At 48.1% G+C, this 27,703-nt stretch overlaps 1 protein-coding gene across 5 annotated transcripts in view; it reads right to left on the bottom strand.

Moving 5' to 3' along the window:
• Positions 1-27,703, bottom strand: part of ITGA7 (integrin subunit alpha 7) — a 65,471-nt gene that overhangs the window by 3,148 nt on the left and 34,620 nt on the right. For 3 of the 5 annotated variants that reach the window (XM_077923983.1, XM_028711863.2, XM_028711872.2), the window contains 19 exons: positions 20,324-20,531; positions 19,215-19,408; positions 17,409-17,497; positions 17,112-17,239; positions 15,807-15,902; positions 14,718-14,779; positions 14,297-14,466; positions 13,330-13,479; positions 12,924-13,036; positions 12,380-12,569; positions 11,206-11,289; positions 11,031-11,110; positions 9,740-9,817; positions 7,461-7,563; positions 6,374-6,550; positions 4,714-4,815; positions 4,404-4,517; positions 3,387-3,485; positions 1,804-1,929 (listed from right to left, as the gene is read on the bottom strand). In XM_077923983.1, the coding sequence (XP_077780109.1) occupies positions 1,804-1,929; positions 3,387-3,485; positions 4,404-4,517; positions 4,714-4,815; positions 6,374-6,550; positions 7,461-7,563; positions 9,740-9,817; positions 11,031-11,110; positions 11,206-11,289; positions 12,380-12,569; positions 12,924-13,036; positions 13,330-13,479; positions 14,297-14,466; positions 14,718-14,779; positions 15,807-15,902; positions 17,112-17,239; positions 17,409-17,497; positions 19,215-19,408; positions 20,324-20,531 (2,363 nt within the window). Of the gene's footprint in view, positions 1-1,032; positions 1,184-1,803; positions 1,930-3,386; positions 3,486-4,403; positions 4,518-4,713; positions 4,816-6,373; positions 6,551-7,460; positions 7,564-9,739; positions 9,818-11,030; positions 11,111-11,205; positions 11,290-12,379; positions 12,570-12,923; positions 13,037-13,329; positions 13,480-14,296; positions 14,467-14,717; positions 14,780-15,806; positions 15,903-17,111; positions 17,240-17,408; positions 17,498-19,214; positions 19,409-20,323; positions 20,532-27,703 lie in introns of all 5 variants that reach the window. The other 2 variants (XM_028711882.2, XM_028711889.2) reach the window with 2 other exon arrangements.

The following is a 27,703-nucleotide window of genomic DNA, read 5'->3' as shown; positions in this document are numbered from 1 at the left end:
GATACTCCGTCAGTCCCAATGGGAAGCCAGGCGTTTTGGCAGTACACATCCTGTCAGCTGTGGTAGCTTGCAGGGGTGGAGGAGATAAAACAAGACCAGATAGAAGGACCTGCATGTCTGGACACTGGAGGTTCAGAAGTGCTGAATTAGGGTATCTGTTCCCATAAAGTAAAACCATCTGGGTGTGCCCCTGTTGTGACATAGTTTCTAATCCCTTGCACATTCACACACAAACCCGGTATCAGCTCCACGATCTGAGAGTTAGGTGGGATCAAGGGCAGGATGTCCTCAGTGGTCCTGCCTACTCCTTGTTGTCACCACTGTCCATCCACTTGCCCTCCCACTTTGGATCCAGTGCATCCAGAGAGAGAGAGAGAGGAGAGGCAGCAGCTCCTTGTCCTTGCCTCTAGCTGCTGACTTACTTAGAACAAGCAGTGCCACTAAGGAGAACACGCAGTAGAGCTGGGGGGCTTCAGGGGTTTGCAGTGGGTTTGGGGCCTCATTGGGTGCCCAGCAATGCCATCCAGGCACCAGCTGTCTTAACTAGCTCGAGGATTTTGTAGACTGTCATCTGCACTTGTGAACATATACCTGAGTAGCAGCTAAGTACTTCACACTCCTGCTTTTTTTGCATGCATGCACCCAACTCTCAAGGCATTTGCAGAATTATATTCTGCTACACACTCACACGCTGTCATTTCCAACAGCATTTAGGCTTTTGGTGCTAGCGCTTCCTGAAGTCCTTGACTATCCGTGGATTATTTCATGGCTATGTATTGTTAACAGTCAACATCCTCGCAACCCACCAAGAAATCCACATGCACAAAATAATGGTAATCACTCTTGTATGTTACGATCTGCAAAATCCTCCACACACACACACTCCCGGGTGCACTGAGGGCATACTTGGAAGTCCACTGTCCTGCTGTTTGCTTGCACATGCACTAATATTTTTAGTGAGCTCACATTAAGAGCACTCCATCACTTGTTATTCCCATTCCCACATCTGTGCCCTCACTCCTACACACGTACAAGCAGGGGGTCAGTCAGCTGGCGAGGCCGGGCATTACCGCTAGGCCTCCATGGCCTGCCTATCGGCATCAGACGGCTGTATGGCCAGCCGAGCCCGGTAATAGTTCGTGGAGTATTTGGATTCCCGGCTTGTCCTCTTGAAGAAGCCGCACTGGGAGCGAGCAGAAGTATGAATGGCGTTATCAGCTTTGCATATGACCTGTCTCCAGGGATGGGGTCTAAAGGCCTGAGCAGCAGCAGCAATCTGTGCTCATGGGTACCACTCAAGCGAACTCCATCTCCCATCATTCTCCACAGGTTAGAGGCTTTGGGTTCCCTGCCACCAGGCACTTAACTTCAAAATGTAAATCCCATCTGATACAGTCCAATTGCTTTGAAAGAATGTGACCTCGGGGCTCTGCGGCTGTGGGAATGGCCTCTAAGGGTTGGACGTTTGTTGCAATGGGAATGATCTCCAAGGGTCTTTATCAAGGCAGTTATTTGCAATAATGGACCTTTGTTGTCCAGATTCAAATTTTAGTGTAATGAAGTAAACTGGAACCACCTTGTAAACTCTGCTCCAGCATCACAGAATCGTAGAATGGTAGAGTTGGAAGAGACCCTGAGGATCATCTAAGTCCAACCCCCTGCAATGCAGGAATCTCAGCTAAAGCATCTATGGCAGATGGCCATCCAACCTCCAAGGAAGGAGAGTCCACAACCCCTGGAAGAGGGGCAAAGCCCCACAGAACCACCCTGGGCACCGCTGCCCCTTTCTCCAGGCCAGCTCACCTTCCATAAGATGGAGACGAGCAGCCCCAGCACTAGGATCCCCGCTAGTACCGCAATGAGGATGATCCACCAAGGCACACCTCGTGCCACGGCTACGCTGGGATCCAAGTAGACCATCACTGGGATCTGGGGGGGAAAGCAAGGTTGCAGAAAGTGAGAGAGCAAACCAAAATGTGGTGAAGAATGGCAGCCTGAGCCACTGCTCAGCTCAGCTGTAAAACTACCTTCCTCTCCGAGGAACAGGCACCACTATCACTGGCACTGTCTGAAACAAAAGACTGTGATCAAACTAAGGGTGCTTACAGACTGGTAGTCTCTTTGGACAGTCTGCTACTGCTATTTGCATAGGGAGGAGGTTCAGTCTGCATGGCATCCCATGCCAATACTGTTAGCAACACTCTGGGCTATGTGCATAAAAGCCCGTATCTGATTTAAAAGGCTGGTTTTCTTGGACAGTATCTTGCTCCTCATTTTCGTATCCTTCCCCCCTCCCTTTTTAAATGGGCACTGCATATTTTACTGGGACAGGGAGAAGTGGAACTGCCGCCGAGACCACATAACACCGGTCTTGAAAGACCTACACTGGCTCCCAGTACGCTTCCAAGCACAATTCAAAGTGTTGGTGCTGACCTTTAAAGCCCTAAACGGCCTCGTTCCAGTATACCTGAAGGAGCGTCTCCACCTCCATTGTTCAGTCTGGACACTGAGGTCCAGTGCCAAGGGCCTTCTGGCGGTTCCCTCGCTGCGAGAAGCCAAGTTACAGGAAACCAGGCAGAGGGCCTTCTCAGTAGTGGCACCTGTTCTGTGGAGTGCCCTCCCACCAGATGTCAAAGAGAAAAACAACTACAGTGGTGCCCCGCAAGACGAATGCCTCGCAAGACGGAAAACCCGCTAGACGAAAGGGTTTTCCGTTTGCGATGCGCTTCGCAAGACTACCGGTAATTTCCCTATGGGTTTCCCCCCGCTTCCCCCCCCCCCTTTTTCAAAGGCGCTAAGCCACTAATAGCCTTTTAGCAGCTTAGCCGCTAATCCTTTAATAGCCGCTAAATCGCTAATAGCACTAATCTGCTTAGCCGCTAATGGGCTTGCTTCGCAAGACGAAAAAACCGCTAGACGAAGAGAATCGCGGAACGGATTCTTTTCGTCTTGCGAGGCACCACTGTACTGTACCAGACTTTTACAAGATATCTGAAGGCAGCCCTGTTTAGGGAAGCTTTTAATGTTTAATAGACTATTGTATTATAATATTCTGTTGGAAGCCGCCCAGAGTGGCTGGGGAAACCCAGCCAGATGGGCGGGGTATAAATAATAATATAAATAAATAAATAAATCATCACCACCATATAATTTCAGTTAAGATTCCTCTTCTCTCTGACCCGGCAGCAGCAACGGGGGGAACAGTGAGAAAAGCATAACTGTAGAAATCATTTATTCATTTATTAAATTTGTACACCGCTCTTCGCCCAAAGATCACAGGGCAGTTCACAACCTAAAGATACAAATTGTCCTTGGCTGCAAAGTATTTCAGACTGCGCAAGGAAAATAACAAGGGGCAAATGAGCTCAGCCGTGAGGCTCCGGTACCTGTGCTGTGGCATCCTTCAGAACCAGGTTGCGGATGGTAGATTTCACGGTGATGCTGGCTCGAACAATCACTTCCACCGATGTCGTGTCATAGTACTCCTAAGGGCAAAAGGGAAGAGGGCTCAGAACAACCAAAAGTCATCATAGGATTGTAGAGTTGGAAGGGACCCTGAGTGCCAACTAGCCCAACTGCCTGCACTGCAAGAATCTTTTGCCCAGTGTGGAGCTCGAACCCATGTCCCTGAGATTAAGAGTCCCCTGCGCTACCAACAGAGTTATCCCAGGGAATGGACAAGCCTGCAGTTCGGATACTGAAAACCATTGCCATGAGTATTGCAAGGGTTCACTCGCGTCTGATGCATGACTTCATTTTAGGTTCTAAATGGCCCTTTTAAGTGGAACTCTCTCATCTAGGATTGCAAGCAATTACCGCTCTGAGCCAAGCCACACAATTCATGGAGGTACTCCCTAAAACATATTATTTGTGACCTGAAATTAGCTGGGCAGGGAGAAGTCCTTAATTTGCGCAGTCTACCCCAGAGGTTTTTTAAGGGACGCAGGTGGTGCTGTGGGTTAAACCACAGAGCCTAGGACTTGCCAATCAGAAGGTCGGAGGTTCGAATCCCCGCGACGTGGTGCGCTCCTGTTGCTCGGTCCCTGCTCCTGCCAACCTAGCAGTTCGAAAGCACGTCAAAGTGCAAGTAGATAAATACGTACCCGCTCTGGCGGGAAGGTAAACAGCGTTTCTGTGTGCTGCTCTGGTTCGCCAGAAGTGGCTTAGTCATGCTGGCCACATGACCCGAAAGCTGTACGCCGGCTCCCTCAGCCAGTAAAGCGAGATGAGTGCCGCAACCCCAGAGTCGGCCACGACTGGACCTAATGGTCAGGGGTCCCTTTACCTCTAGCTTTACCCAAGAGGTTTACACATATTGCTGTTCATCAGCAGGGGGAGTTTACACATATTACACAAGGGGTTTACACATATTGCTGTTCATCAGCAGGGGGAGCCCAACTAACCTCTAGGAAGGTGCTGTTCCAGAGACGGCCCCAGATGCTGAGCACAGCTGAACGGTCAAAGCTGTAGAGAGGACACTGGAAGAGCTGGCAATGAGCAGTGCCCGCAGCACAGTCCTGAAGCATGAGGCAAAGAGTCATCAAGGATTTTAGTACCAGTCGGTTTGCCAGAAATTATATCCTATACATCAGTGATCCATCAAAACCCAGGGGTTTAAGGTTGGTTGTTTAATGAAAAACGGGTTAAGAGACAGCAAAATTTGAGTGGAGGGCTGGCAGACGTAATGCTTTCAACGTGAAAAATCTCACTCACCAACGTGACATTTTTTTGCTTTCCCCAATAAGTCAGTGGCCGGTTGGCAGGCACCTCAGGCGGCTCCGCCTCTCGCTTCTTCCTACCCTGGTGAAGAGGCTCCTGAAGAAAAGAGCAGGGGATTGTGGACACTTCAGAAACGTGCCGTTTTCTGATCACAAACCAAAAACTGGTCCTCACCGCTGCCTCAAGCAGGCAACCGATTTGCAGGCAACTGTCGAGGAGCCATTAAACACACACACCAGACACAAGGTAGAGAAAAACCACCAGCAAACTGATACACATGTTAATTGATGAATCAGATCATGGGTAGACAAACTAAGGCCCAGGGGCTGGATCCGGCCCAATCGCCTTCTAAATCTGGCCTGCAGATGGTCCGGGAATCAGCGTGTTTTTACATGAGTAGAATGTGTGCTTTTATTTAAAATTCATCTCTGGGTTATTTGTGGGGCATAGGAATTCATTCGTTATTATTTTTTCAAATTATAGTCCTGCCTCCCACAAGGTCTGAGGGACAGTGCACCGGCCCCCTGCTGAAAAAGTTTGCTGACCCCTGATAGATTAACATTAGGTCTGTGCTTTTGAATTAGGAAGAATGTGGAAAAAAGCCAGTGCTATGCTTTTGCATGGCCAACTGTGCCCAGAAGATGGGGCTTTTGAACAGAGGTGATTAGAACCTGACCGTGTCTTGGTATGGGAAACCGCATAAAACAAATCCTTGTGGACAGGGAATGATCTGTGATTTAACCACTTAACAAATCTTCATTGATTGGGAGAGGAAGCAATCCTAGCCCCTCCTCTCCCACCTTGTTACAGTGGTGCCTCACAAGATGAAATTAATCCGTTCCGCGAGTCTCTTCGTCTTGCGGTTTTTTCGTCTTGCGAAGCACGCCTATTAGCGGCTTAGCGGCTATTAGCGGCTATTATCAGCTTAGCAGCTATTAACGGCTTAGCGGCTTAGCGGCTATTAACGGCTTAGCGGCTTTAAGAAAAAGGAAACAAACTCGAAGGACTCACAAGACGTTTCGTCTTGCGAAGCAAGCCCATAGGGAAATTCGTCTTGCGAAACGACTCAAAAAACGGAAAACCCTTTCATCTAGCGAGTTTTTCGTCTTGCGAGGCATTCGTCTTGCGGGGCACCACTGTAGTTGCTGGAGGGAGTCAGGCTATGGCAGAGTTGTCTGTCCACTGGTCTCCTAAGAACAGATGAGTGGCCAGTGGCCCATCTACTTTGCATCCACTTGCCGGTTGTGTATACGATGCAGAGCACAAAAACCAGGAATTGAGCACTTTGTATCAATGCAAAACCAAAAAACCACATCCCTTTCTACAGATAAATTTCCCACCCAGGAAGGCAGAAATAACTGCAAAAAAAGAATGGGCAATGTTTGGACATCCCTAGGAGAAATCATGAATACACAATATTAATTGTGCTTTCACTATTACAAACAGCAGGTATTTATTAAGAACCTGGCAGCAGTGGGAGGACCTGACTACTACTTTATAAAAACGACAAATGAACCTTAATGAAACAACAACCCCATGGCAACTAGTACCAGAATCAAAGACACATCTGCCTGGAAGAGAGGAGATGAGTGCTATCATCAACATTACCTGCTTAGCATGCAACCCCTGTTTGTCAAGTTCCCACGGCACCTACCAGAGCCAGATTGAGTGAGTTGGGTTTGGGGCTGCAGATCGCGCGATGCTGAGGCTGGGTCGATAGCTCCAGCTTCAGTGGGTAGAGGAGCCACTTTCCATTTGCAATTTCATGGGGCCACATGACGTTGAGGAAGGCTGAGCCCAGCGTATTCAGGGACTGGCCTTGGTTTGAGACCTGGTGTGTGGACAGAGAGGGACAAGCTGTGTTGGAGGAGAAGGAAAGGGAAACTGGGTGCTAAAAGGAAGCAAACTCCTCCTCCAACCTCGCGCCACCCCCTGGGTTTTACTCCATATAAACAAGGTTACACTTGTGTGCTTTGCATTAAGCTGGACTAAGTACCCCCTCCAATAGTTATTAACACGAGTGAAATCCCCACCATCCATAAATATGCATTGAAAAGGCACATACATATTTTGTGATTAATCTAAGTAGGTGAGGGAGAAGATCTCCCCCATTATATTCTCCATTATCAGCTCTATCAAAACTCCAGAAAGAGATTTTTGGAACAGACATTGGCACCGCCACAGGGACAGAACCCTGAAGTGAAAATATGTTGGTTATTATCTGGCTGTGATCTGCTTGTCACATGCAAAACAGCCCTATTTTCTAAAGTCGCTAAAAAAGTACTCGTGCCAGCTATACAAAAGACAATGCTGTGCAGGCAATTCATTGATTTGACTTATTGTAAATGGATGTATATCTCTGGGTTTCTTTTAACATGTTTCAATTGACTTGCTGGATCTGTAATTGAATTTGTAATGGCTTTTAGTCACACACAATAAACGTTCGCTTGATGGATTAAGATTATTGGAGCAGGATATTTGACGTGCTCCCATTGATATATAGAGAAAGGAATAAAGCAAATCGGCAGTTGCACAGGGAGGACACAGTAACCATAAACAAAAAAACCCACAGTCTCTTTATCTCAAACACCCAAATCCCATTCCCTATTCAGAACAGACCCCCACCTCCAAACCTCCTGCGTTCCAGCAGTAACTGGCTACGATACTCTAGAAATACTCTGATTGAAGGGGTGTGAACGACGGCTCAAGGCTCTGATCTGGAGGGGACAAGTGTCACTCACCGTCACTTGGAGGAGCACAGGACTGCCCACTTCACTTTCCCTCTTCATGGCACTTTCGCCCCGCACCACCCCACTGAAGAAGAGCTTATTTGGTTCGGCCACTCTGCAGAGAAAAAGAAGAGATCGTTTATTAATTATTTATTCTCTCCCAAGGAGCTGAAGGTGATGTACGCGGCTGTCGTCATCATCCCCATTCCATCCTCACAACAACTCTGTGAGGTAGGGTTAGGCTAAGAGACGGTGACTGGCCCAAGGTCGCCCAGTGAGCTTTGTGGCTGAGAGGGGATTCAAACCCTGCTCTCCAAGGTCCTAGTCCAACACTCTAACCCTTACGCCACAGATGATTAGATTAGATGAGGTGCATGAGAAGCTGGAAAAACAGAAGCCCAGGCCACATCACAGGTGCTGGGAATTGCAGCTCTGTGACAGGTCTCCCCACATCTCTCAGCGCCCTGAACAAATCTCAGTTCCCAAGATTCTCTGAGGAAGCCGTGAAGGTCCAAGTGGTATAAGAAAGCTTTAAATGTATAGGGTGGACGTGACCTCAATATCTGCTAATCCGCTCTGTATGGATAAACATTGAGTTTTGTGCACAAGCAGCGTAGCTTTTTCGATTTTTTCTCTTTGGCCATGGGAACAGGTCCCCTGGTCAGGGCCAGATTTAGGTTTGATGAGGCCCTAAGCTACTGAAGGTAATGGGGCCCTTTATGTGTCCAGTTGTCCTTTATATGTCCAGCTGTCCTTTGTCAACAACAAATTGCCGCTGTTTTTTGTGTTGTATATATGCTATATTGTAATTTATGGACCTAATAGGTACGGTATGTAGCAGTGGCGTAGTGTGGGGGGTGCAGGGGGGGCCGGGCGCACCGGGCGCAACATCTGGGGTTAGGGCAAATCCATGGGTTAGGGGGCGCAAATCCACAGGTTAGGGGGCGCAAATCTACGGGTTAGGGGCGCAAATTACTTGCCTTGCCCCGGGTGCTGACAACCCACACTACGCCACTGCTATGTAGGTTTTATTTTATTTGTTTTTTATCTTATATATTGGAAATGTACATCCAGTTACCCCCTTTAAATTTTCTGGGGAGCCCCAAGAGAGCAGGGCCCTAAGCTATAGCTTGATTAGCTTATATGTAAATAGGGCACTGCCCCTGGTACCAATGATTCAGGACACAACCAGTTTATTTTGGTGTGCAGTTCACCACCCATAAGTGGAGAAAAGATCTATGTGAATGTCTATGATTGGCAGAGAAGGTCAAGGCAGGCTGGGAGCGGGGACTGACTTGTGTATCAAGGCAACCCAATGTACTCTTATGAACAAAATACGCATATCTAACACATTTGCGTGCAATTCCTTTTACAATGCAACTTTTCCACCATTGGAGCATTTCGGAATGGGCTTCATGGAAGAATGACATGCGGGAATTGTTATATCAAAATTTAAAATACAAGGTAGATTATAAAACAATGATCCATGAGCAAATACAGTGGTACCTTGGTTCTCAAAAACCTTGGTTCTCAAACTCCAAAAACCCAGAAGTAAATGTTCCAGTTTTCGAACATTTTTTGGAAGCTTAACATCCAATGCGGCTGTTGGCTTTTGTTTCTGGGGCACCTGCACCAATCAGAAGCTGTGCCTTGGTTTTTGAACATTTCAGAAGTCAAATGGACTTTCGGAACAGATTAAGTTTAGCACTTTTGTTTTTGCTATTTATTTTGCATTTTTGTTTTTGATGCTTTTTAGTTTAATTTGTTTTTGTGACTGTGTGGAACCCAGTTCAGCTACTGATTGATTGATTGTGTGACTGCGGAAATGGATAAAATCCCCCCACCCAAACAATGACTATCATTAGTGCAGGTAAGAAAAAAATGTAATTTTAATTTTTATCAATTAAAATAAAATACTGTCTTAATTATGTTATAGTACAGTACATTGTTTATTGCTTTCATTTTATGGATCAATGGTCTCGTTAGATAGTAAAATTCATGTTAAATTGCTGTTTTAGGGATTGTTTTTAAAAGTCTGGAACGGATTAATCCATTTTGCATTACTTTCTATGGGAAAACGCATCTTGGTTTTGGAACGGACTTCCAGAACAGATTTAGTTTGAGAACCTGGGTACCACTGTATTAAATTCCAGGTGGCTTTTTATCATGTATGCTTCAAGAATGCTTCTGTTCTGGATGCATCTCTCAGCAGGTGCAAAATGTTTTAACACTCTGACAATGAAGTCGCGTTAACTTGAACTGGATGTGAACTACCCCCATGTGACCCTTACCCAGAAACAGAGAGAGGAAGTTCCATGATCACGTGGGCACGTGCTTGAACTGGGGCCAACCCAGGCTGCTCCGAGATCCTGTGGAAGAGAAGAGAGTTGCAGAGTTCAGACATCCTGTTTTATTGCACATTCGTGCTGATTAGTGCTCGTGATGCTATCATGGTGATCATATGCAAGTTCACTTTCAATACTGTTTGTGCCTAAAAGATTTCGGGGCAGTCACAATGCTTCCTTTCAGTGCATATGCTGCACACATCCGTAAGTTTTTTTTTACAACAGTTATGGTTTAATTTTGTTGTACTAAATGCCCTCTGGACTGCAATGTGGTAGCACTGGGGAAGTATAGGTAGGGTAAAGATAAAGGACCCCTGGACGGTTAAGTCCCGTCAAAGGCGACTATGGTGTGTGGCGCTCATCTGGCTTTCAGGCCAAGGAAGCCAGCGTTTGTCCACAGACAGCTTTCTGGATCATGTGGCCAGCAGGACTAAACTGCGTCTGGTGCAACGGGACACAGTGTTGGAAGCCAGAGCACACAGAAACACTGTTTACCTTCCCGCTGCAACGGTACCTATTTATCCACTTGCTTTTGAACTGCTAGGTTGGCAGGAGCTGGGACAGAGCAATGGAAGCTCACCCCATCGCGGGGATTCGAACCGCCGACCTTCTGATCGGCAAGTCCAAGAGGCTTGGTGGTTTAGACCACAGTGCCACCCGTGTCCCTACTGGGGAAGTATGGCAGAACAACTAATAAAGCAGGCTAACCAACCAGCAATTATTGTGTCAAGAACAGTGCTTTTTTGCCTAGAAAACTCACCACGTTTACAATAAGTGCCACACTTTTTAACAACAACAAAAATAGCTGCCAATACTGCGTACCCTCAAGTATCCCCTGAAAAACAGCACTGGTCAAGAATATTTTGCAGAATACAGCTGCAATAAACACCAGTTTGGATGGAAGTAGCCCAACAACAGGGACTGATACCCCTGCTACCTGTACCCTCTCTTTCCCTTGATAAACTGCCTGACTCCTACTGCAGCCTCCCCTACAATCCCCTGATGATAGCAAAAGATTAATCAAGGAGTTCCAAAAACATAAGCAAATGCAAGTTGCTTAGCAGTTTATATTTTTTGGAGGCTGACCTTGCAAGATCCGAGCTCGGGGCCATCATTTGTAAATTTAGCCAAATAAGCTTGTACAGGTCTTGCATTGCTTGCAGAGGAGCTCCTGCAATGTGCTTTTGCTTTGGATCTAGCAAGCTCTGCTCTGGGGAGGGAGGGACGCCCTACTCACGTGCTAAGTTGTAGCCCTACTTCCAGCTCGGTGGTCTCCAAGGTAATGCCTGAGGTTTCCAGAACAAGGTAGAACCGGACCTGAAGAGAGAAACGGGGTGGGTTTAAGGTGAAAATAAGAGCTGTGAAAGAAGCATGGAGGGGAGGGGGAGTGCTGGTGCAGATCTGAACCTCACCTGTGTTCCACGTTTCATGGGGTTCCCAAGCTCACATTCCATATAAGAGGCACTCTGGTTAGACATACAGGTTGGGGCCTTCTCCTATGAAAGACAAGGTTTTTCTTTCACCATCAGAAGGTTTGCAGGGCTGTGTGTTTATCTATGCTAACAAGAAAACAAAACCTACCAACCCACACCGATCTAAATCCTGCACCAAGGACCCCAAACAATATGATGAGAATAAATGGCTGCATAGTTTCAGCTCAAACAATTTCCACACCCCAAAGATCAGATTTCAAATAATTTAGAAAAATATGGCAAGGACTGAAGCAATGGAAAGATATGGAAATTGCCATTCATTGAGCTATATATAATAGCTCAATGGCCTATACAGTGGTACCTCGGGATGAGAACGGGATCCATTCCAGAGCCCCGTTCGCATCCTGAATAGAACGTAAGACGTGACTGCACGTGCTGCCACTTCCACGCATGCGCATTACGTCATTTTGACCATCTGTGCATGTGCAAGCAGTGAAACGCAACCCGAAATTCTTATCCTGAAGCGTATTTATCCCGAGGTATGACTGTACTATTCTAAGTTACCATCAAAAGTTGCCAAACATGTTCCCTAGCTTTTCTTCACAATCATGTTAAGAGCTTCAAGAACTGGTGCTTGAATTTGCTTCTTTCCCCTTTCCCCTCGTCATTCCCTTTGTACTGTGTGTTTTAATTGTGTATTTGTAAGCCCATGGGTGAGGACTGCCTTGGTTTTTTTAACCATTTGACTGTAAGCAGCTCTGGTAGCCTTTTCTGGCTTAAGAGCAGGGCGATTATGTTTTGCACATATATTTACAGCAACCTCCTTGGAAGTCAGCGGCTCAAACTCCGGTCAGCCTTCAACCACAGAGGTAGCTGCCTCCTTTGCGGAAGCAGCAGGTGGAGGTGGGTCCATTAGGGTAAATGAGGGACTGCTCCACAAACCTGTCTTGATTCCCCCAAGGCTCCGCCTCTCATTGGTTCTGGCTCCACCTACCGTTGGCCCGCCCTACCAGTCCCAAAGGCCACCAGCCACCGCTGGAAGCATCTATTCTGAGTGCCATCAGATCTGTGACAGCCAATCCTATAGATCAGCTCTTTCCTATGCTCCCCTCTGTGGACTATACATTATATTACAGCTGTTTCCAACGTGTACCATGGCATCGTAGAGGCGCAAAGCAGAATAGGACAAGGTAGGTGGCAGAGAGACAAGCAGCATGGCTTCGTGGGCATCGTCTCCATCCCGCTGTGGCTCAGCTGCATCCGAAGGAAAGTTGGTGACATGGATCTCAAGGGCTACGACTTTTTGGTCACTCATGGAAAAAACATCCAAGCCATCGTCGCCTCTGGAGGAAAGGAAGAGAGGCCTTGGGTCTTTGGGGGATTATGGCTACGTGAACTGGTCCTGGTCTCAACCAGCTGCCTGTTAAGGTTGACCGCTGCAGCATCCCTTCACAAAAATCTAGGAGGGATGCCATTGTGTTGGAGTTGCACGGTAAGGCACAGCAACTTGTGTGTTTCCGCACTCACAACTACTGTGTAACACCAGAAAAGTTCCTGCTAAAATTATTTAATTTTTATAAAACACATTTTTGTACCACCTTTTAGCCCCCCAGTGATTTACAAGACCAGAAAACACAGCAAAACCAAACAATTATATCAATGCTACCACCAGGTGAGAATTCACACCCTGCTCTTACCTGGGCAAGGGATGGAATACAGCATCATCAACACGAGAACAGAACCGGTAGTTCAGCTGCAGGTTGCTCTGACAGATCTTGTCCTCCCCACATCCCTGCTTGAGGAAATTCACCTGGGGGAACACAACACCCAAAGGTAGGGGGGGCATGGCAGAGCTACAAGCGGGGGCAGCTCCAGAGGCACTCTTACAAAGGCCTCCTACAGGAGTCAAGCACTGGCTTAAAAGCTGCAACAGGGCCACCCAATGCACAGTGCAGATCTTTGAAAAAATGCACAGGGGAGACAGAATACATGGCAAGACATAAGGCTCTTCATTTGTTTCTCACAATGAAACATGCCATTGCTGGTCACGTGTTGAAGGGGATCCAGGCTTCAGCCTTGGATCCAGCTGTCACACATGCCTACCTCTGTCCTCTGAGTGCTGGGTGGCACAACATTCAGCACCGGCATTAGTGGGCCCAGCGTGGCGCCCTGGGCCTGGCGCTTGCTGCGGGCTTGCTTGATGTTGTAGTTCATCATCACCACAATGGGATGCAGCTTGTCCCGGACTTGGTCCTGCAATAGAGGCCGTTGTTGTTTTTTATGGAGAGAGAAAATTCCCACGACTCCCTTTTCTCCCACAAAATGACAACAAATTCCAACCCCCTGCTGCTCAGATCCTGTCCAGCCCCTAAACAGATTACAGTCAAAGGAACGTGGCCCTTGTCCAAAAAAAAATGTTCCTCCCTCCTGACCCGCAGCATGGGATTGTATGAAGGTAAAAAGGTAAAGGACTGCTGAACGTTTAAGTCCAGTCAAAGGTGACTATGGGGTTGCGGTGCTCATCTCACTTTCAGGCTGAGGGAGCCGGTGTTTGTCCACAAACAGCTTTCTAGGTCATGTGGCCAGCATGACTAAACCGCTTCTGGCGCATAAACACCGTGTTGGAAACCAGAGCACACAAAGACGCCGTTTACCTTCCCGCCACAGTGGTACCTATTTATCTACTTGCACTGGCATGCTTTCAAACTGCTAGGATAGCAGGAGCTGGGAAAGAGAAACAGGAGCTCACCCCATCGCAGGGATTCAAATCGCCAACCTTCTGATCAGCAAGCCCAAGTGGCTCAGTGGTTTAGACCACAGCGCCACCCGTGTCCCATGGGCTTGTATACCGCTCAGTGACCCAGAACAGGGTTTCTAACTCAGGGATACTAGAAAGCTGGGGTGTGGGAGGGATAGTGGGGGTTGTAAGCCTAGTGCTTAAACAGGGCTGCTATACCGCTTCCTTCAACTCCCAAGTTCCTTTATCCCTCAATTACTTTTAAGTGGCTGAGCTCCCAAAGCTATTGCAGGTGGTTCTAGCAGCCCAAGGATGCTCCAGTGAGAAACCCACCTTCAGCTGCAGTGTGGCCTTGGTACAAGAACGGACATGTTGCTGGGGCAGCTCCACTACCCCGGAGAACTGGTGCTCGGCGTCTGTGGGCTTCCGGTTGTGGAAGGTGACTCGGGAAGCCTGGCCTGATTTCCGGCGGTCGGTATCAGCGTCAAAAGTGTACTCAAGCACTGGGGGAAGGAGCGGAGGCTGTGAGTTGGGGCAAGGGAGAGGGCAAAAGAGGAAGAGACGGAAAGCTCCTTCTATTGGTGTCAGGATTCAGCACCTCCTGGGTTTCCTTATTATCTCAGTGCGGAGAGACAGATACTACTACAAAGCCCAGATGCAACAGCGGGGTGGGGAACACAGTGTGCTGCCTTGTAACCTAGCTAAGCACCACAAGGCAACAAGTAACTACTGGTGAGGGCCAGCCAATACTCACTGATGGATGGGCTGTAGCTTGGGGGGTTGGCAGTATAGCTGAAGCAGGCTCTCACATCCATGCTAAGGAAGGAAGCAGAGAAGAGACTCTTATTAACAGTAGAACTCTCCTGAGCTCAGCAGGTCTGAATATCTCTTGGGTATGGGGTAGCTCCGTTTTCTAGAGATAAAGAGGACTAGTCCTGGATTAAGAGGGCTACGAACATTGAAGTGTGTCACTCCCCCTGGGCAACATCGAGTCTTCCCCCAAATCATTTAGATGTACCCCAAAGACCACACCTGCACTGTGGGATTCTGGCAGGAGATATGCTAACTGGAAGAGAGAGTTTTGGATTTGATACTCCACTTTATCACTACCCAAAGGAGTCTCAAAGGGGCTAACATTCTCCTTTCCCTTCCTCCCCCACAACAAACACTCTGTGAGGTGAGTGGGGCTGAGAGACTTCAAAGAAGTGTGACTAGCCCAAGATCACCCAGCAGCTGCATGTGGAGCAGCGGGGACGCGAACCCGGTTCACCAGATTACAAGTCTACCGCTCTTAACCACTACACCACACTGAACAAACAGCTCCAGAAAAATAAGGTGTTCAAACCATCAGATAGCTCTGCTCTGGTGACTGTAAAAATCCTACCCATAGAGCCATGCAGGTGATTGGCACAGTGTTAGGTCCACTGGATCAGATAAAGATCAAAAGGTAAAGGACCTCTGGACGGTTAAGTCCAGTCAAAGGCAACTATGGAGTTGCGGTGCTCATATCGTTTTCAGGCCAAGGGAGCCGGCGTTTGTCCACAGACAAACTAAACTGCTGGTTATGGTCAGCATAACTAAACTGCTTCTGGTGCAATGGGACACTGTGACGGAAGCTGAAGTGCACAGGAACGCTGTTTACCTTCCCGCCGCAGTGGTACCTATTTATCCAGTTGCACTGGTGTGCTTTCAAACTGGGGCAAACCTAACATGCAAGAGGATAAGGCAACAGGTGTATAGGCGCATCCATGAAAGCACCATTTGGCATCACGTGCAAAAGGGAACGGGAAGAGCGGCAAAGAAGCAAGGAAAGAGACTGTGCATTAAGAAGACTAGTTCTTACCAGATGCCCACATGGTGGCGACAGTTCATGGCCTCCAGGTCAACATTCTGGGGGGAGATGGTGACATTTCTGGAGATGCGGATGACAGGTCGGGATCTAAAATGTAGATTGGACATTCATAAGAGATTGGGTCACTTGCAGACAAATTTTGGTGGGGTGGGTGTCATTGGACCCTGCTTGGTAATGCAGAGTTCTTAAGAAGGGTGTTGCTTGTTGTGTGTTCAAGGAAGCTCCAACAGAACATCCAAGTAAGGATGGGAAAGCTCCCAGATGTAAGCGAAGGGATACTGTATCTTCCCGGTCTTGCTTTCTCTGTTTCCCCATACAAAGTCCCAACAACGTCCATGCTTTCTATCAGCCTCTTTCTGACACACATTGCAGCAGCAGCAGCATTATTTTACAAAAGTCTGAACCGTCACATCACAGTGGTGATGGAGTCCAGAAGCCAGCCACCTTCCTGTGCTGACATAAGCAATCTCTTTTGCAGAACGGTTTGGCTGCAGGAGTTCTGGATTTGGACTACAGTCTCAGTGTCATCCCTTGGTGACCACAGATTATGTGTCAAGTTCCTCTGTGTTGGTCAGCAGCTTCCAGGAGATTCTGTACAGAGCCCATGGATGTGTCGTGGCCCCTGGCTTATCCCATTCCAAAGGAAGTGAAATAATGCACATTGCCATCTAAAGAGCCCCACTGCTGCAAGACTATTAAGTCCAGAGTCTAAAAAAATTACCAAAGTGCATCAGTGAAATAGAGGGACCTGAGAGACAAGGAGCATGGCAATGGGGGCACCGGGCAGAGGTCACGACACCAAAACCTAGTCACCCAGAGAGTCCTAAAGTCTCCCCCAAGTCAGCACTCCCCTGGGCCAGAATCCTACAATCACTAAGGCCACCTTGGTCTCAAATTCCTACACTGAACCTGGCAAATCGTACAGATATACCAGACCTTGATGGATTAAATAGGCAGCATGGGGTTCTGATGCTCTGGTATGACCTAATCTGCTACTTGTACTGACTCTCTGTTGTTGAGTCTGCCCTGCCACAGGGACCTCCTCTTGCTATCTGGTCTTCTGTTTGCAAGCAGGACAAGACAGGACAAGAGAATCTCTTAGTGAAAGAGGAGCACCCCATGCAGGTCAAGTTGCTGGCTGAAGGATTCCTTCTTAAGGGAAAGCAACTGTGTGAGACAGACTGTGGGTTAAATTCGGTCAGACTGTGAATTCATAGGACTAGTTGCTGTACTGCAATGTATTTTACGCATCTCAAATCAATGAGGATTCATTCCTCTGTCCTTCTTTATGCTCACCTGTATAGGACTACTGTGTTGGAAAGAGACCCCACTAGGAGATCTGGGTAGAGGTTGCCATCAATATCCAACCCTCCAGAAAAGGAATATCCAAACATCTTGACGCCAACACTCTCCCCAGTCAGAATCTGCAGAGGGTGATGGGGGCAAAACAGGGTAGCGATAAATTGGGTCGTGATTTGGGGTGAGAGCAAAGGAAGGATGCACAGCCAAAGAGAAAAGGGAGGAAGGCCACAGAAATGCAGTGTTCCCCAAACCGCTCCCTTTTACTGCAAGGTGGGGATAAGGGAGACTGACCTGAGCAGGTTTGGTGACAAACCCTGAATTACTGCCATGATAGATGTAGACCTTGCCATCGCCATCCAGTGGGGCTCCCACTGCAAAGTCTGGAAGAAAACAAACTGTCTTTGTCTCCCACATTTCTGGACTTCATAATGGCTCTCAGAAATGAACTGAGATGTATAATTCTACCCAGATATATTGAAGAGCCACAATGCCACATAAAGGAAGCCCCATCTATAGTCACATGATACGTATAGATACAAACCTGGGCAAAAATGGCTACAGATGCATCAGGCTCACCGGCCAGCATTTCACACGCAGCCAACCTAATTTGAGTCTCTCACATAATTGCATACTGCCACAGATCATCTTAATGTACATAGCAGTCTACAAAGGAGGTACACCTCTTTATCACATAAACCAGGGCAGCACAAGATATCCACACCTCTGAGATCATCATAGCCTCTTGCATTTTTTTTCTGTTTCACATTCGCACATACTCCCCCTCCTTTTACCTGCCCATGTTTTTCTCCCAGCTTGATCCTCAAGAGCCAAACACTTCAGTCATAAACATGCGCACTTGGAAGTTCATTCCACTGATGCTAAGGGAGATGGCTTTCAAATGCAGAGACTCGGCTCGATTCCTAGATTTCCCTTGTCATGAACCATGACCTAGAAACCATGCAGGATGCTTCTTGCCCAGAGATGGAAAGAGGACAAGATACCTACTAGGGTGGACTGGTAGATGAAACTATTGGATTACATTACGCAGAGATGGCAAGATTAACCAGGAAACTCAGAAATCGGGAGGATCAAAACTTCAACAAGGAATGGGACAAATTTATATTGATTCTGAAAGACCACTGTAAACACTTGAACTCTTTGGCAGCTTTTAAATAACATAGATTTTGGATACAATGGAGGACTGCAAAATAGATGGACTTATAATATGCAGTTTTAAAAGTTACTTAAGAACCCACGGAGGGGAGGAGGGAAGTCTTAAGATTCAGAAGAATCTTGTGCAACTTTTGTTATTCGTAATAATATTATTTATGTGAATGAATTTGTAAAATCAAATAAAAACTATTTCACAAAAAAGGAAACCATGCACTGCATAATGGATGTCTCAGAGGAGGATGAGGTTCTAGCTCCATCCTGGAGGGAAGAATTACCAGGAACTTCATCAGAACCCCTTATCTCAGCAGCTGGGAATCTCTCTGCATCACATGTAGAAGGTCACAGGTTCAATCCCTGGGTAGGGCTGCAAATGAAACACTGCGGAGCTTCCAGGCAGGCCAATGGTCTGACTCAGTATAAGGCAGCTTCGCTATGCCTCCCCCAATGACTTCAAAACCAGTGGAGATATGTCAAAACAGTAACCTAGATCCTCTCAGCCAGAGGACACAGTCCTGCTGCTCTCCTCTAATTCAGAGAAGTCTCCCATAGTAGCCCTGTCTCTCCAAGCTACAGGAGTCAAAGACTGCAAAATAAGGAAAGGAGCCCTTTAACAAGTCAGCCCCTCTTGGGAGGAGGGCCATACTGTATACATTACTTGTCCAGTCAACATATAGAAGGCTTCAGTTCTAGCTAGGTGCTTGCAGAGGCAACAGCTTGTTTAGCTGCCGCAGGGAGCTCTCCGTGGTCCTGCAGGTGCTGTTGGTGCCTTGAATTGCTGACTCAGGCCATTGATTGGGTCCCCTGTGACCCTTGACAGGACATCCCCTGCCTCTAAACCTACAGTCATAGGTACTTCAAGCAGACCAGTTCAAGAACCCCCACCGGCCAGTTTCCCACAGCCACAGGCTCTCTCAGTTCTCTCACCTTGGAAGCCGTCTTGGTTGAGGTCTCCAACAGCCCCCACTGTGATACCAAACATAGAGTCATAGGAACCATTGAGGCGGATGGGGAGGACATTGTCCCAGTGCCCTGCCTGGTTGATGTAAACGTAGACTGCTCCTCCGATCCCTTCCTTGCGGTCAAAGAGGTTCGGTGCTCCGACCACCAAGTCCATCCAGCTAGAGACAACATGCAGTGAGTGTGGCTGCCATGGAAATACCCATTGCTCTCAGGGTATCCGTAGCCACGTTGGATACCCAGAATGAGAAACAGAGCAAACGACTCAAAACCTCTTATAGCAAAACCAACACATTGTTACTCTTCATTCACTGTGCTATGAGTCTTATTTTCCCCTGCTAGGGGTAGCCCGCAGGGAAGACATTATTGCCCACATCTTTTCCAAGAGTGGAGTTGCTAATCCGATGGAATAATGGGATTCCAAATTTTAGATGGGATGTAGCTACTTCTACTTTCCCACACGCAGCTCACTTTCTGCAGGATTGTTAATCCACCAGAAAAAAGAAGAACAGCCTGATCTGTTGCTATGCATTTATTGACAATTTAATGTGCAGAAACCAGGCAGATGTAGCCTTTTGTATCACAGAGATAAACAGCACTGTTTAGTAGTGTCTGCACCTCACGATGCTACATTAGCCAGCTGAAATATTGGCAACCCTATCCCCACCCCCAGCCCACCCACAGTCCAAGAGGGAAGAACACATCCAAATGTTATTGGACTACAACTCCCATCATCCCTGGCCATGGTTAGCTGGGGCTGATGGGCATTGGAGTCCAACAACATTAGGAGACCCTCAGGTTCCATACCTCTAGTTTGACACTGTTCTAGCTGCTATACCACAGTAGCTCTCACAATGTGTGCTAGGAGTCTGTTATCTTGTAAATCACTGGAGCAAGTTGTAAACCAAACCCAGCTCCAACGTCTCCCGTAGCCCTTGCCCACCTGTGCTGTAACTCCTGCTAGTAGGGCAGCTTATGCTCTTATTGCCACCCAACAGACCAGGGTAGCCTTTAAAACAGAGAATGGGTCCAAGCATCATTCAGGCAGAATGCTGCCTCCATCCCATGTTGCTCACCCATCATGATTGAGGTCCACCACAGCCAAGGAATAGCCAAAGGATGAAGTGAGCTTCTCTCCTGGGATGATAACCTCGGGCACCAGGCGGTTGACGTTGTCTTTGTGCAGGATCACCACAGCCCCCGTGTGGTTGGCTCGAGGAGCCCCTGTTACAAAACTCAGCTCATTCTTCCTGGTAATCCCCACTCCAGAGTCAAGGGAAAACCCTGGAACAACAGAAAAGCACGTCAGTGATCATGGAGGGTGAGGCTGTTGTGGAAAGGTGTTAGTATGAAAAGATGTATGCGGTCCCCAAATCACCAATAAAAGCTTTAAAGTCATAAGATCTCAACACTGGTCCAACTCCTGGCTTCTGAACTTAATGTGCACATGCGCATGTACACAATGCACGTTGTACGAACCACCAATGCTTAGAAACTGTCCATTTCATTTGGGTGGGGGATGTAAATGAAAGCTGTTATTTTCACAATTTTGTTTCATTGGAAAACTGCTTAAAGTCACGTGTGAACAAACTTATTTCTTAAATCCTAGGTAGCCAGATTTGTTCTCCATTTTCTCAACTTGTTGCTTTTCACCTATCCCATGTTAGCCTCAGTGGGTAAGATAAGGAACATGTTATCTGCCTCCTCGGCTGCTTGAATTTGGAATTGCATATCTTCATGTTTCTTGACACTAGGGCTAATTTAGGGTTTATCCACACTTACTTTTCCTCCACTCTTTCCAGGCATGGTCCATACTTTAAAGCTCTGTGTCTGAGCACCCTCTTTTTCTGCTCTGGAGCTTGACCCGTGAAAACCTGCTCTTTAAAGCTCAATTGGAGCAAACAGCAATCCGAGGAAAACCGGAATTGATTTTGCTCCGATTGACCGCTAAAGAGCAAATTATTGCTGGGAAAGCTCAGAGGTAACAGCACCACCACCACCCAAAAAAAAACCTGGGCACAGAGCTTTAAGCACATACCTGTGGCTGGAAAGAGCAGGGCAAAATATGTGTGGATAAGCTCGTAATGGCCAACCAGTGGCCATCAAGTGGCCAACCAGTGGCCATCAAGTGGCCAACCAGTGGCCAACAAGTGTCACAAGCAGCTGGGGTTTGTGGCATTATCTAGCCATGAATATGGATAATGTGGGTCTGCCTATTTATGATTTACAGGTCAGCCAGCACGCTGACCTCCAGAAGTTGTTGGACTCCAACTCCCATCAGCCCCAGCCAGCAGAACAAATGGTATGAGATGATAGGAACTGGAGTCCAACAATGTCTGACCAACACCAGGGTGGGGAAGGCTGCACTGAAGAATGGACTTCTTAAAGGAGGAGCAAGTTCTGTCCAAGGACTGGGAAACATGCACAAATCAGGAGCAGGATGTCCAGCTGACTGGTTTTAAAGCAGCCACCTTCTTTAAGATTATTATTATTAGTTCTCTAAAGAGCTGCTGCTGTTGCTTTTTAAAGCTGGGCTTCAGCATCACAACAAAGGGTAATTAAAATTTATATACATTTTAATGAATTAACAAATGCAATTGAGAAACATGTGAACTAGCTGCAGAAGGGGGGTCAGGGATGCCTCCCACCACCTCTGATGGAATTAAATACTTCTCATGACAAAAATCTGTCTTTCTGAAAAGATTCTTTCTGCAGGAAAACCCCTGGACTCTCCACCCCCTGCTTCCCACCACCCACACTCTCTCCCTGCCACCTCCTTCCCCACTGTGTGTTGTGGGAGCCAGAGAACTGGGAGAAAGTCCACGGCTGAGGGATGGACACTGGCCAGGAATGCAAATGTGACTCCTTATATATACATTACAAGTAGCCTCTGCGTGGTGGGATGGGAAGCAGCAGCGGGACTGGGGGCCTCTGCTCTGGAGAGGAGGAGGTTTTCGATAGATGTCTTTGATAGGGCATACAAGGCTTTCCCCAGAAAGCAGCCTTCAAGGCATAGGCTGCCTACGTACCACCATACATTGAAAGCACGTGACTTCCCCCAAGAAATCCTGGGAACTGCAGTTTGTTGAGGGTGCTGCGCTCACAGCTCTTCTCTGCTTCTCAGCCACAACCGTTTCTCAGCCCCAAAAGCACATGGGACTTGAAAAGAGGGATGAATAAATGAAAGGGGGAAAGGCAACAGCCAGGAGGACTCTTCCAGAGCAGCAGTGAAGCCTGCTGGCGTGGCAGGGCTCAAACGACGATAAGGTAAAGGTAAAGGTACCCCTGCCCGTACGGGCCAGTCTTGACAGACTCTAGGGTTGTGCGCCCATCTCACTCAAGAGGCCGGGGGCCAGCGCTGTCCGGAGACACTTCTGGGTCACGTGGCCAGCGTGACATCGCTGCTCTGGCGAGCCAGCGCAGCACACGGAAACGCTGTTTACCTTCCCGCTAGTAAGCGGTCCCTATTTATCTACTTGCACCTGGAGGTGCTTTCGAACTGCTAGGTTGGCAGGCGCTGGGACCGGACAACGGGAGCGCACCCCGCCGCGGGGATTCGAACCGCCGACCATGCGATCGGCAAGCCCTAGGCGCTGAGGCTTTTACCCACAGCGCCACCCGCGTCCCATCAAACGACGATAGCGCTGGCATTAAACCACAGCTCTAAAATATCCCTTGAAGAACCAAGATCAAACTTGGAAGGGATGGTGTTAGGTTGCAGGGGAAATAGGAAAAGGCACTTTGTAGCCCCGGGACTAAAATCTGGTCCTATCCATGGCACAGCCATGGCTCAGAGTTGGCCAACATGGTGATTGTGGCTCCCATCAGCCCCAGCCAGCAGGGTCAAAGGTTAGAGAAGATGAGAGTTGTGGGGTGGAACTCAAAGTCATGCTAAGGTGATCGTCCCATCAGCGCAAGGACCCTTGCTTGCCAGATGGAAATATTTCCCCTCTTTCTCTGGTGCATGCAGTTCTGGGGGGGTACTCCTGGATCCGGGGGGGGGGAGAGGAAAGAGGGGAAAGCCCTGCATTGCAGGTGGGACTCATTGCACTGGTCCCTGCTAGCTCAACTATTTAGTTGAATTCGGCCTATAGTCCAAAGACATCTGGAGGGCAACGTGTTGGATACACCGTCTGTCCAGCTCTGAGGAGGCAGGAGGGGCTGTAATGGGTGAAATGGTGGCTGGGTGGGAAGCAAAGGCACGCTGTGGCTGGCATGCATGCAAGAGCAGTCCGTAAGCTGGGTGGCAGACTGGGAGGGTTGGAGGAGGCAGGCTGTTGGAGGAAGGTGGGGCTGGAAAGAAGCAGGAGCGTTTGTGACAGAACTAAAATAGGAAATCTTTGGCCCCAGCCCTGCAGGGTCTCCCTCACGTCTTCAAGCAGGGTTGGTCATTTGCCACCCCTTGTCCTCCTCCATCAGCAGCAGCTGAATCCCACTAGGTTCCTTTCCTACTGTGAGACAAGGGATGCTCTTTTGAGGACAGCAGGGGGCGGGGACAACTATGAGTAGAAAGCTGCCCCACAGCCCCATTCCCTGTTCAGTGATTGGCCCACTGTAATCCCAGGAGGGTCTGGCGCATTAGCGTAGCGGTGAGGACTCTGGATGCTGCTGGACCCCCCAGCATCCCTGACCATAGTGGTTGGGGTTAATGAGAGTTGGAGTCCAACAATATTTGGAGGCCAGAAGGTTCCATATCCCTGTCTTAGAAGGTAAAAGGTAAAGGTAAAAGGCCCCTGGATGTTTAAGTCCAGTCAAAGGCAACTATGGGGTTGTGGCGCTCATCTCGCTTTCAGGCCAAGGGAGCCAGCGTTTGTCCACAGACAGCTTTCTGGGGCATGTGGCCAACATGACTAAACCACTTCTAGTGCAACGGGACACCGTGGCGGAAGCCAGAGCTCATGGAAATGCCGTTTACCTTCCCACTACAGCGGTACCTATTTATCTACTTGCACTGGCATGCTTTCAAACTGGTAGGTTGGCAGGAGCTGGGACAGAGCAACGGGAGCTCACCCTGTTGCGGGGATTCGAACCGCCGACCTTCCGATCGGCAAGCCCAAGAGGCTCAGTGGTTTAGACCACAGCGCCACTTGCATCTTAGAATATGGGAGAACACATGATGGACCAAGCATGGAGCTCCTGCATCAGGTAGGATCAGCCAGAATGAGCATTCTTCCCCACTGCTTAGAAACAAGCATGCAGACAGGCACAAGCAACACAGACACCATGGAACAAGGGGCAGTCAGTGGCAAAAGGGTGGTTCCAGGCTCCCCTAGGTGCCAACCCCCACACCTGCAGTCTAATCCTCTTCCTCTTGCACTACATAGTTTTCCCTGCTCGCATTTTACTTTTCTTGTCTATGCTCTGTGAGCTACACAGCAGTTCCCACCCCACCTGCAGCTTTTCACCCCACTCCTCCCCACCCCCCAGCTTACAATGACCCACTTGCTCCTCAGCTGGTGTCCTGCTGGCTAGCATTTACAGCAGAGGATTGGCAACGGGTGATGCCAGTCCTTGGGACATACAGTCTATGTCCCTTCCAACACCACCATCACCTGCAGTTGCCAAATGTCTCTGCCACCTCCACCCAATGGATCTGGGTAAAACCAGGGACCGAATGTTAATAAGGGCCCTTCACAGCTCTACAGAGGAGAGGTGTCCATTCAAATCGCTAGAACTCACGGTCAGCCAATGAAACTTACTGAAGGTGGATTCAGGAGAAGCAAAGGGAAGTGCAAATTGATATGCAATGTGAGATTAGCTTATGGAGTCCATTGCTACAGGATGGCAGGGCAGGGCATTAGCATAAATAGCTCTTAAAAGGGTTAGCCATGCTCACTGGGCATAGGTCTATCTGTAGTTGGTAGCTGTAATATCAAGAAACTGAATCCTCTTCAAGCAGACTGGATACCTCTATTTAATATATACTGGATATAAATAACAGAGGGCAGCTACCTCTTTCACACCCCACTGAGGCATGGTGCTAGACTACATAGATCTATGGCCAGACGTCACGCTCTTATGTTCCTTCAGAGCAGCTTGCACCTCTGATGTTGATCAGGCCAAAGGGCACCTAGTTTTCAGAGGAGCCTGTAGCCAGGCTTCAAGCAGTGTACATCACCCCATCCCCTGCCAGTCACCGGTGCAGGATTCCACCGCAAGGAGCCTGGAGGCTTTGCAGGCTGTGTTTGCTCATGAGAGCAAGCCATAGTTAACGGCAGGCCATGAACACCCTGATTGCTCCGGCATCACTCCTCCCCTAGAGGGAGGCCCACAGACCACAATCCACAGTTTGGAGTTAGCAACCCAAACCAGGTAGCATGGTTTGGTTTCATTCCAAACAGAAAGCAGCGTGAAGCCAAGGTCTGAGTGGGCATCTCAGAAAGCTCCCCCATGTCAAAAATGTAAAAAGTGAGCGCATCAGAGAGAAGTGTCCCAGCTCAGACTTCTCTCTTATGTGCTACCTTCCAACATGTACAGAGTTCATGATGTAGGAGAGCATTCAAGCCTGCAGTCCCAGACTTGCCCTTGTTAGAACCGTAGAATCGTAGAACTGTAGGGCTGGAAAGGGATCCCGAGGGTCATCGAGTCCAGCCCCCTGCAATGGAGGAATCATTTGCCCAACATGGGGCTCAAACCCACGACAAGATTAAGAGCCTCGTGCTCTACCGGCTGAACTATTTCCCACCTGAAGGCAGACATTGCAAGATGCTTTTTCAAAACATGCAAGTTGGTTCTGAGTGCATGTATGCAATGTTTGCGTTGGGGCATGTTTGAGTGTGTGTATGTGTGTGTAAAGTTGCTATTTATACACTGGGAAATTTGCCTGCTGCTTCTTTTTTTGGGTGCTTGTTTGTTTTTGTGGAATGCCGTGCATTATCTGGAATCTGGTCCCCATTCCCAGGAATCTCATCTTTCATTTCTTGAAAACAGCAAGAGTACAATCCAGCCAAAAGCAAAGCACTTTTAAGTCGCACTGGAAGAACTGAGCATGTGCTCCACTCTTAATTCTTATTATTGCTGTTATACTCCACCTTTCCTCCAAGAAGAATGGTTCTTCTTTCCCTCCCCATTTCATCCTCACAACAACTCTGTGAGGTAGGTTACTCACAGAGAGATGGTGACCGGCCCAAGGTCAAGGCCCAAGTATCACCCTCTACTCCACAAGGCAGTACTCAGGACCTCTCAGTTTTTGCCTTGCAAATCTAGCATCCCTGTAAAGTAGCTAATCTTCCCATAGTTAAGTGCAATTGTATGCCTGTTTACTCAAAAGGAAGTCCCCACAGTGTTCACTAGGGACTCATCTCACCTGGCCACAGTGATCCATGCGACGGTCATCTCCAGGCTTGACTACTGTAATTCGCTCTACGCGGGGCTGCCCTTGAAGCTGTCCCAGAAACTCCAGCGGGTACAGAATGCTGCAGCGAGGCTCCTCACGGGGTCTTTGCCATGGGAGCATATTCACCCAGTGCTTTTCAAACTGCACTGGCTCCCGGTGGAGTACAGGGTCAGATTTAAGGTGCTGCTTTTGACCTTTAAAGCCCTTCACGGCCTAGGACCCTCGTACCTACGGGACCGCCTCTCCTGGTATGCTCCACAGAGAGCCTCAAGGTCCATAAATAACAACACCCTAGTGGTCCCAGGCCCTAAGGAAGTTAGATTGGCTTCAACCAGAGCCAGGGCCTTTTCAACTCTGGCTCCGGCCTGGTGGAACGCTCTGTCTCATGAGACCAGGGCCCTGCAAGATCTCATTTCTTTCTGCAAGGCCTGTTGTTGTTCCGCCTGGCCTTTGGCTTGGAGCCAATTTGATTCCCTCCCTCCCTCTCTTTCTCTTTTCTTTTCCTTCTCCTCCTGCAATGAGGCTACATTTTAATATTTTAATGTTCCATTATTTTAATGTTGTATTTTATTTTTGTTTTTAAGTTGTAATCATTCATCTTGTTTTTATTATTGCTTGTAAGCCGCTCTGAGCCCGGCCTTGGCTGGGGAGGGCGGGGTATAAATAAAAAATTATTATTATTATTATTATTATTATTATTATTATTATTATTATTATTATTATTATCATCATCATCATCTCCAGGTAAATGTGCATAGAATTGCATCCTAGGTTTTATCTCCCCCACTGAAGACTCTGCCGTAAAAGAGCTTGGTTGAGATTGCGATTCAGGTTTCTAGCTGTCAGGGTTGCAAGGATATATTTTGCAGTATCAGCAAAAGATGCTCCTGTTAGGAAGGTAGAACTTCTGTGACCAAGCTCAGACCTGCCCTTCGTGGCTATCACTCCTTCTCTTGTGACGTTTTCCACTCCATTCTATGCTTACAGCTCAACATTTGGCTTCCTTTCCAGTTCTACTATGCTCCTCCCTTTCACACACACAAAATTGAAAGTTCTGTATTCTCTCAGAAGCTCAGATAATACTGGGATGAAACTAAAACATACCAACATTATGCAAGAA

The sequence above is a fragment of the Podarcis muralis genome, chromosome 2 (genome assembly GCF_964188315.1).
Source record: "Podarcis muralis chromosome 2, rPodMur119.hap1.1, whole genome shotgun sequence".
Taxonomy (NCBI): Eukaryota; Metazoa; Chordata; class Lepidosauria; order Squamata; family Lacertidae; genus Podarcis; species Podarcis muralis.
This window is presented reverse-complemented; position numbering and strand designations above follow the sequence as displayed.